The sequence below is a fragment of the Ipomoea nil genome, unplaced genomic scaffold (assembly GCF_001879475.1).
Source record: "Ipomoea nil cultivar Tokyo-kokei standard unplaced genomic scaffold, Asagao_1.1 scaffold3314, whole genome shotgun sequence".
Taxonomy (NCBI): Eukaryota; Viridiplantae; Streptophyta; class Magnoliopsida; order Solanales; family Convolvulaceae; genus Ipomoea; species Ipomoea nil.
Genome location: NW_017619742.1, coordinates 3239061 through 3248530, shown reverse-complemented (window position 1 = coordinate 3248530; position 9470 = coordinate 3239061). Strand labels below are relative to the sequence as shown.

The window sequence follows — 9470 nt, the reverse complement described above, 5'->3', positions numbered from 1 at the left end:
GAGTATTGTTTTCCACGCTCGACTCCGGTGAATTTTATAGCCAAGGAGACAAAGATGCGGTTGTAGAAGATGATGGTGCATGAAAAGACGGAAATACCCCCTTTCAGACGAGACATTTAACAGGAAGAGTGACGGAGGACCAAAATTGTCCTCGTCACAATAAGAGTGTCCACAAATTGTCTGATTTTTTTATAGAGGACTAAAATTGTCCGTGTCACTATAAGTCTAGGACCAAAAATGTCTTTTACTCATTTGTATTTTACAAATGAAATATTGAGACTAAAAAAGATTATAATTAAATAAGAAACATAAAAAAAAATTAAAATACTTATGTACTAAGTAAGATTTTAATAGTTTTGTTACTCCAGATATTAAAACTACAATTCTTTTGAAATATTAGAGGTGTATATTATAAAGATAAAAAATTAAGGACTAAAACGACTACCAAGAAATAATTAAGGGAATAAAATATATTTTTTCCGTATTAATAAAATGAATGAAAAATGTATAAACATTCTTCCAAAAGGCTGAACCCCAACCCTGAAAAATGTATAAACATGGAAATATTGGAGGCCGCTTTACTTAATTTTTTAATATTTTTTTTAAAATACTCATGATTTTTTACAAGATAGTATTCGTAGTTCGAATTTGTGACCACCTATCACATTACATGGTAATTGGCTTAGAATTTTTATTTTTATTTGAGTTAATTAATCAATATTTTTAGTCCCTCAATTGTTTCTCAACTGTGAATGTAATCCATAGTTTTCAATCTCAACCAATTTGATCATCGAATTGTTTAAAATTTCGTCAATTAAACAATTTCAGGGACCAAAATGGTGATTTTGACATTTTTAAAATTTTGTTAATTTGAACCCTGAAAGGGTTTAATTGACGAGATTTTAAACAATTTGAGAATTAAATTAATTGAAATTAAAAATTAGGGACTATATTGACAGTTGAAAAACAATTGAGGGACCAAAATGTTGTTTATTTACTTTTTTTTTAAATCTTTCCCAGGGTTGGACAAATTCGGATTCGGACCAAGTCCACCCGGACTCATCACCATTGGTCGATCCGGATAACGCACCTTAAACTCAGGGGCGGAGCTTTCATCTTCTTCCCAAGCAGCAACCTCTCCGCTCTGCAAAATGACCCTCTTGAAGTGTTACAGGCCATTGATGTCGCTTCTTCACTCGCAGTCGCTAATCCCATTCCACAGCCTCAAACTCTTCACCAACTCCGCCACCGGCAGGGCTCTGCCTTTTCCCACCAGAACAACCAGGGTTAGGGTTCGGTGCTTCAGCTCTTCATCACAGAATGCGGTTAGAATTGAGAACATCAATAAAGACAAGGATAAGACTGGGGATCAGTTGAAGAACCACCAATTATGGCTGTACAATACAATGAGCAAAGAGAAGGAGCTGTTCAAACCCAAAATCCCCGGAAAAGTCGGAATGTATGTTTGTGGTGTCACTGCATATGATCTCAGTCACATTGGCCATGCTCGCGTTTACGTCTGCTTCGACGTTCTCTACAGGTGCCCCCAACTAACAGCCTGTTAATATGTTTGTGTTAAGTTATGCATTGTTGTTATTTGCTACACAATAACGATTATGTTCTGCGTTAACTGGTTCTGAAATTTTTGGAACAGTAATTAAGTTTAGTTTGCATAATTAAGGAGTCTCCAGAATGTGCTTGTAAATAAGACTAATTAATTTGTTGTCTACAGAAACTATTGAAATTTGAAATCAAGGAACTTGTATAAAAAAATGTCAAAAGAAGCAGTTTTTTTAAACCATTGGTTACTTGCAAGTTTTAATTTCTTCTTGGTTGATGGTTTGTGAAATTTAGAGGGTAATTCAGTTTAGTCTACCTTGCAATCATAGGGGGGCTGCAAAATTGAAGCTTGGTAGATGTGTAAAGTGATAATCTTTGTTGATTGAAGCTACTAAGAGTGTTGAATTTGAGCCAAGAAAAGTACAGAGCATTACTCTTTCCCCAGGGGTATATCTATTTATGGGCCCACACATACAATTAAAGTCTATTATATGTAGTCTTCTATATATACATGTCTTGGGCTTTAGAAGTTGGTCATGGAACCTAGAGATGATAGTGATTCCATAATGGCGTAAAGTAATTCTTAAAAAAAATGAAAACCTTCCTCGCCTTGCCCTTAGGCAAGCAATGTTATGCTGATTTATTTTGCTTCCATGGCACTTCACTAGTGACCTAAATCAAATGATGTAGGCTGCTATTGATTTTTCAGTTACATTTGTTATGTTATTTATTGAAAGTATAAAAACAATCCAATAGTTAATATGAATAGCTGATTAAGTACTCCATTTGTTTTTATTGAATATTAGGCAGGTACCTTAAACATTTGGGATACGAAGTCAATTATGTGCGCAATTTCACTGATGTTGATGACAAGGTGAGTGATTATTAGTTTATTTATTCATTTATGAGCTTACTTTTATAATTCTTTTTTGCTGACTTGATTGTCTCTTTGCTCTTTTATTAATGTTCCTTGCTGCACTCTTGGCTATAATTCATTATTGTTTGGTCAGTTGTTTACTTTAATAATGAGGACCGTACAACCTTATTTGTTTACAAATACCAAACTACTTTTTACATCAAGATGACAGAATAATTGAGTGTGCAGTTTTCGAATTCTGTAGATTATTGCCAGAGCAAATGAGTTGGAGGAGGATCCAATCAGTTTAAGCAGACGGTATTGTGAAGAGTTTCTTCTTGATATGACATATCTTCATTGTCTTCCCCCTTCAGTTGAGCCGCGTGTCTCTGATCACATGCCCCAAATAATCAATATGATACAGCAGGTCCTTTTTTCTGCTTTGCTTTCTGATTTTGTTATTTTTGGGATCTTCTACACTGTGTCTTATTGTAAAGAGGACAATTACAAGTAACGTAGGAATGATATATTGTCAGCATGTAATATTTGGTTGTGAGCAGTGAATAGAGGAAGATTCAGAAGTAAATACTTGGCTTTGATATGAACAAGCTGCAATGTTGTAACATCATTTTCTTTTTATTATGCTGATACAAAAGATTCTTTTCCGCTTAGTTAAAATTTTTAATTGCTAGGGCCTAGGGATGGTGTCTGTCTTCTTCTACCTCTTTACAAAGTTATGGCATCTCTGTCTCTCACAAAACTGCTAGTCTCATTTAGTGTGATGTAATCCGCTAACTGATGTTTTTAATTTGATGTGGATTATCTGCTTCTTTGACAGATTCTTGATAATGGTTGTGCTTACAGAATCAATGGTGACGTATACTTTTCTGTAGATAAATTTCCAGAATATGGAAAATTATCTGGGCGAAAATTGGAAGATAATAGAGCAGGTGAGCGAGTGGCAGTGGATACAAGGAAGAAAAATCCTGCAGATTTTGCTTTGTGGAAAGTGAGTAAAACTGCTAACTACTTTTCAAATATGAGTTTTCATTACGATATTTGGATAAACTTTTGTACAAAGTAGTTGATTTAGTTTATATCTAATTTAGTATGTATACTAGCTTTTGCAAATGCTTCCAAAAGGTAAGGTTGTACTTGAGGTCAAACCAACTGTTCATAGATCTTGCATCCTGCAGAATCTTGGAAACGAAGATGCTATTATTGGCGTGTAATTATCAATAAAAAGTAAATAAACTGATGGTATCAATAAGATACTAGTTTGTACTCTTTGAAACCTGATCTTATTTAAGATGAACTATACAAAACTACATGAAATAAAAAGTTATTCCTTTTATGTAAAACTATAGCCAGTTAACCATCTGACTTGGCCTTTTATTATTTATTCATTTCTTCTTATTTTGGTTGGGTGGATGGTTTGACCTAGCTAAAACTGCAGATTAAGTGATGCCCATTTTTCCCCTTGATGGATTAATTTCAATTACTCATGCAGTCTGCAAAGGATGGAGAGCCTTTCTGGGAGAGTCCGTGGGGTCCAGGAAGACCTGGATGGCATATTGAATGCAGTGCTATGAGTGCGACATATTTAGGGTATTCTTTTGACATACATGGTGGTGGGATGGATCTTATATTTCCCCATCATGAAAATGAAATTGCACAGAGTTGTGCTGCATGCAACAAGAGCGCTATTAGTTATTGGATGCATAATGGATTTGTAAACATTGACTCAGAGAAAATGTCAAAATCACTTGGAAACTTTTTCACAATTCGGCAGGTAGATGAATATAAGTTCCCTTCTGATTTCCTTTTCACATGACATTATGGCCTTACTATGACAGGTTACTTATTCAATTTTCTTTAAATCTTCCTTGCCACCTTACATTCTCTCAGGTTATTGATATTTATCATCCACTGGCATTAAGGCTTTTTCTAATGGGGACACATTATAGATCTCCAATTAATTACACAATTGCTCAGCTTGAGAGTGCATCTGATCGTGTTTTCTACATCTATCAGGTAGATAAATAAGTAGCTTTGTTTCTCAGGGTAACATGCCTCTTCAATGACACAATATAGATAGATATGTCAATGTTCAATTTTTTCCCTCAAATTTTTTTTTTCCTTCCCAAAACACACTTAATTTTTACAGCATTTTGACTTTTCCTATGTATCAATCTGGTTGCTGTGTATTAGCCCATATATACTTAAGATCTCTACATTGTCTTATTATAGTTTTATTTTTTAAATATTGACAATTCTCAGAATTTTAAATAATGCTTCGTTTTGTGTGTGCGTGTGTGTGTTCACTTGTTAACTTGTTGTCTTGACAATGAAAAAACAGACATTAACTGCTGTATTTTTCTTGATGTAGACGCTATATGATTGTGAAATTGTTCTCACCCAGCATGATGGATCAAGTAGAAAGGATTCAGTTCCCTCAGGAACTGCTGGGTGCATTGAGAAGTTCGAGAATGAGCTTTTGATTTCAGTATCTGATGATCTGCATACTCCTGTTGCTCTGGCTGCAATGTCGGACCCCTTGAAGATGATGAATGATCTATTGCATACTCGCAAGGTATTTAAGTTTTAAATAGACTGGCCAGAAACTAGAAAGTGTCATCTATATGCCTTTTGTGTTTATTAATGTGTAACTTTCAAAAGGCTTATTGGTAAAATATCTTTTTTTCATTGATAAAGCTATGAGTTAGACTAACTAATTGATTGGATTTTAGTATTTTAATGTGGTTTGGCCCGTATGCATTATAGCCTAGTTGAGTGACCTTGGCCCCATCTTAGATTATAACATGGTATCAGAGCAGTCTATGGTTTAGACTAGCTATCAGTCTTTTAGTGTAGTTCAAGCAAGGCCAAATTTATCATCTTTACAAATGACAATGAATGTGTTGTTTTCTTCAGGGTAAGAAGCAAGAATTGCGAATGGAGTCACTTGCTGCTTTAGAGAAAACTTTAAGGAGTTCTCTGACTCTTCTGGGGCTCATGCCAAGTAGTTACTCTGAGGTACAATGATTGTTTAAGTGCCACAATGTATATCTTGATCATCAAATTTAAGCATCACATCTGTGCGACACTTGTTGCTTTACCCATACGTGCTACTTTTTTGTAGGCTTTGCAGCAGCTGAGGGAGAAAGCATTAAAGCGCGCCAAACTGACCGAAGATCAAGTTTTTCATAAAATAGAAGAGAGGGCCTCGGCGAGAAAAAACAAAGAGTATGAGAGATCTGATGCAATACGAAAGGAATTGGCTGTTCTAGGCATTGCTTTGATGGATAACCCAGAAGGCACAACTTGGAGACCAACTATTCCATTTGCATTTCAGGAAGAGCAGTTTGCCACAACCTGATGGCTTTGATGGATAGTTTTTTTTTTTTTTTGGATAAAATATGAAGAAGCACACACTTTGTAGGAACATTTTGTAATTCTTTCTGCAAGAGATTTTCACTTAAGGTTTTGATTTTTAATTCAGCTTTAAGTGTTTCTGCAGTACTTGTTTGTTCAAAATTTTCTTGTTCAAGAGATTTGACATTCTTAACCAAAACATGATTTAGCTTGTACCCGTTACTGCACGTCTTCATAGGTCATACTCATCTTCAGACTGAATGTCCTCATCTCGCACTAGTTCTTTCAATTTTGATTCATCTGCTAACTCTTCGTTCTGCCCAGTTGAAGAATTTTTCGAAATAACAAATGTTCCCATGGAATGTGACAAAGTTGCTGGTTTGTTGTTGTTCCTGCTCATCTTCGTCAGAATCTTCAACATCGCTCGATAGTACGAAAACTTTTTCTTTTATTATTTGCACAATCTGCTTGTATATGCCCATAGCTCTCGCATTGGTAGCACTCAACTCCTTTTTGTTTGTAGTTTGTACCCGCAATTTTTTGCCTTTTGACTGCTCCCAAGTCCTTCACGTTTGGCATTTGATCCTCTAGCTTTCCTCTGCTGCCTCTTGCCTTTTTAAAGAATTTTATGAATTTCTTTGTCAACAGTGACTTGACTTCATCCGTTTATGAGTCTGAACCTGCAATTTGAGTAGTGACTCCGAATGCTAGTCCCTCGTTCTTCTTTGAGTACTTTTTTTCCTCGTCCAAATCCATCTTGAAGGTTTGCAAGTTTCCCATCAACGCATACAAAGTAAGTGTTTTCAGGTCTGTAGACTGTTTTATGAGAACCGCTTGCTCTTAAATTTTGGAGGTAGAAACCGTAACACCTTGCTGAGCATTTTTTCTTCCTCGAACTAACGATTTTCCTAACTTAAAGGCGTTGCTTGCAAGGCTTTTGATATGAACACTAAACTCTAAGATAGTTTCTACCTCTTCCATCTGTAGACTCTTATATTGAGACATGTGCACTTGTATTTTAAAAACTTTCACCGATCCAATACCTTCAAAGTGGGTCTTTAGTGCATCCCATTCTTCCTTCGCCCTATCTGTGGTTGATATCAACATGAACTGATCTAGACTCATAGCATTATGAATAACGTTCATGGCTATGTTGTTTGCGGACACCAACCTTTTCTCATCTACTGTCCACTAAGCCACATGTTTCTTCATTTCCTAGTTCTGAACCATCATCATCGGTGGAGTCCAATCGTTCTCCACAGGCTTCCAACAGTCTTCATCCAACGGTCTTATGAAAGCTTTCATTATGGATGGCTTTCCAATATGCGTAGTTGCTAACACCTTTTAGCAATGGAGGTCTTGAAATTGAAGCACCTTCTTCCATCTTGCAAGAAAAACTCAAGTATCCCTAAGATCCCAATAATAAATCGAACGACACGGCTCTAATACCAATTGTTAGTTTATAATGTAGGAATGTGGACTAGCTAAACCTTAAACGTCCTCAGAGAGTAATAGTATGATTTGTTACTCTTGGTACTATTCTAGACAGTTTGCAAAATTAACGACATATAATAAAAATGTAACACCCAGATATTTTTAATGTAGGAGAACACATCATTTTCTGCGGAGCCACATTAAAAATTACTTTTTTAGCAAAGTACTAGTAATTTTGACACTTTATAAGATTCATTGATTTACTAAACTAGGACTAACACCTTTTAAATATTAATCTTGTAAACGACTTTCTGACGTGAGAACAAATCGTGTGCATCCATCTAATATTTTTAATGGTCTAGATTAGATTAAGTGTGTGCGAACGCGCATTAAATGTGTGCAAATATATATATATATATATATATATATATATATATATATATATATATATATATATATATATATATATATATATATATATATATATATATATATGTACGTACATACATCTAACTAACAAATTATTGTGTGGATCATGATCCATATTGTGTTGTATGAACCATAAAAGAAGAGTGAATTCCATTTTTGGTTCTACTGTTATAGGGGCGTTTCCAATTTCAGTCCACTTTAATTTTTTTTGCCACTTTACAACCACTGTTATTGAATGTGTTCCACTTTTAGTCCACCGTTAATATTTCCGTCAAGAGTCCGTATAATCAAATGGTATTTTGGTTTTTTTATGTTTGTCTCTTCTCTTTTAATCCAGGCGCTTCGTCCTCCTCCTCCGATATTCAAAGATGGCTCTTTGAACAACGAGAATGGGAAGCCAAAGCTACATCGTTTCGTTCGTTCGAACATGGGCCGACGAGGTTTCTTAGGTTTTAGGTTTAATGTTCTCATTTCTTTAGTCAAACATAGTCTTGGATGAGAAGAAAGGTCAAAATACCCCTAGATTACACGGCCTGTTGATGGAAATACTAACGGTGGGACTAAAAGTGGAACACATTCAATAATAGTGGTTATAAAGTGACAAAAAAAAAAATTTAAGGTGGACTAAAATTGGAAACGTCCCTATAACAGTAGGACCAAAAATGGAATTCACTCTTCAGAATTGCATGCATAATTATACATCCATAACTTCATAACTACAAATCCAGAATTGCATAACTACACATCCATAATTTCATAACTATAAATCCAGAATGTGAAATTATAAAATTATGAACATATGTTTACGTAACTAACGGCAATCGAAAATGATTTTTTTTTTTATTTAAGTAAAACGATGCCGTTTTTGCATTCGTGTACACCATGCATGGTGCACACGGATGCACAACATAATTTGTCGTGGAATTGTGTCCACCTTGCAAGGTAGACACAGTTCAAAAATTGTTCATAATTATGAATTATGAATATATGTAGTTCAAAAATTATGAACGTAGTGTTGTGAACATAATTATGAACATAGTGTTGTGAACATAATTATGAACATATAGTTCAGGAACTATTAACATAGAGTTCTGTAATTATGAATATAGAGTTCAATAATTATGAATATGAAGTTCAAAGATTATGAATATATAACTTTATAATAATGAACATATAGTTCAGTAATTATGAACATAGAACTCTGTCCACCTTGCAAGGTAGACACGGTTCCACAACATAACTATTCGATTGACCCTGTTACATGTAGTATCTGTTCATATAAACTTTCTCAACCTATTGAAACCCAAACGTGTCAAAAGGCTCTTATTTAAGAAACCTTATATTATGGCTTCTTATTTTAGTTTTTTTTTTTTTTAAATTATTAGGGGGTTTAGGGAAGACTAACCCAAAATGTATATGAGTTGTTTTAGTTTTTAGCAGTTTCGAACAAATTGCTAAGTTATTAAATAATATTTTTGGTGTTATGATTAAATATAAAATGTTAAACAAACGAATTTCTTAAAATTTTGGCGAATTTGCCCAATAATCAAATTACAATAACAACAACAATAACAATAACAATAATAACAACAACAACAACAACAACACCACCACCACCACCACCACCACCAACAACAACAACAATAATAATAATAATAATCTATATTATATATAAAAACAAAATCCTGAAATTTTAACTTCCCGCCCAATTCCTAAAAAATCCCTCTTCATATAAAATATATTGATTTTTACTTTCCCATTCGTACAATAATTCTGCGTTAAAATTCTATTCTAATATTATAAAATAGTGTAATAC

At 34.4% G+C, this 9470-nt stretch overlaps 1 protein-coding gene across 2 annotated transcripts; it reads left to right on the top strand.

The window, feature by feature from the left end:
- Window positions 1-1003: 1003 nt before the first annotated feature.
- LOC109169588 (cysteine--tRNA ligase, chloroplastic/mitochondrial) lies at window positions 1004-5917 on the top strand. 2 transcript variants are annotated; one of them, XM_019318464.1, is made up of 9 exons: window positions 1004-1540; window positions 2371-2434; window positions 2682-2843; window positions 3255-3425; window positions 3927-4208; window positions 4325-4450; window positions 4806-5009; window positions 5351-5452; window positions 5559-5917. In XM_019318464.1, exons 1-9 carry the CDS (start codon window positions 1152-1154, stop codon window positions 5793-5795), a joined length of 1737 nt encoding a protein of 578 aa, XP_019174009.1. In that variant the 5' UTR covers window positions 1004-1151; the 3' UTR covers window positions 5796-5917. The 2 variants fall into 2 exon arrangements, with proteins under 2 accessions (XP_019174009.1, XP_019174010.1); XM_019318465.1 differs by having other exon boundaries at window positions 1458-1540; window positions 2367-2434.
- Window positions 5918-9470: the final 3553 nt, after the last annotated feature.

What these genes read in the sequence shown, in the direction of transcription:
- LOC109169588 (XM_019318464.1), top strand. Translation starts at nt 1,152, where the DNA reads ATGACCCTCTTGAAGTGTTACAGGCCATTGATGTCGCTTCTTCACTCG. An exon ending in TGCTTCGACGTTCTCTACAG is followed by an intron (nt 1,541 to 2,370) that starts GTGCCCCCAACT and finishes AATATTAGGCAG; the next exon opens with GTACCTTAAACATTTGGGAT. An exon ending in TCACTGATGTTGATGACAAG is followed by an intron (nt 2,435 to 2,681) that starts GTGAGTGATTAT and finishes CGAATTCTGTAG; the next exon opens with ATTATTGCCAGAGCAAATGA.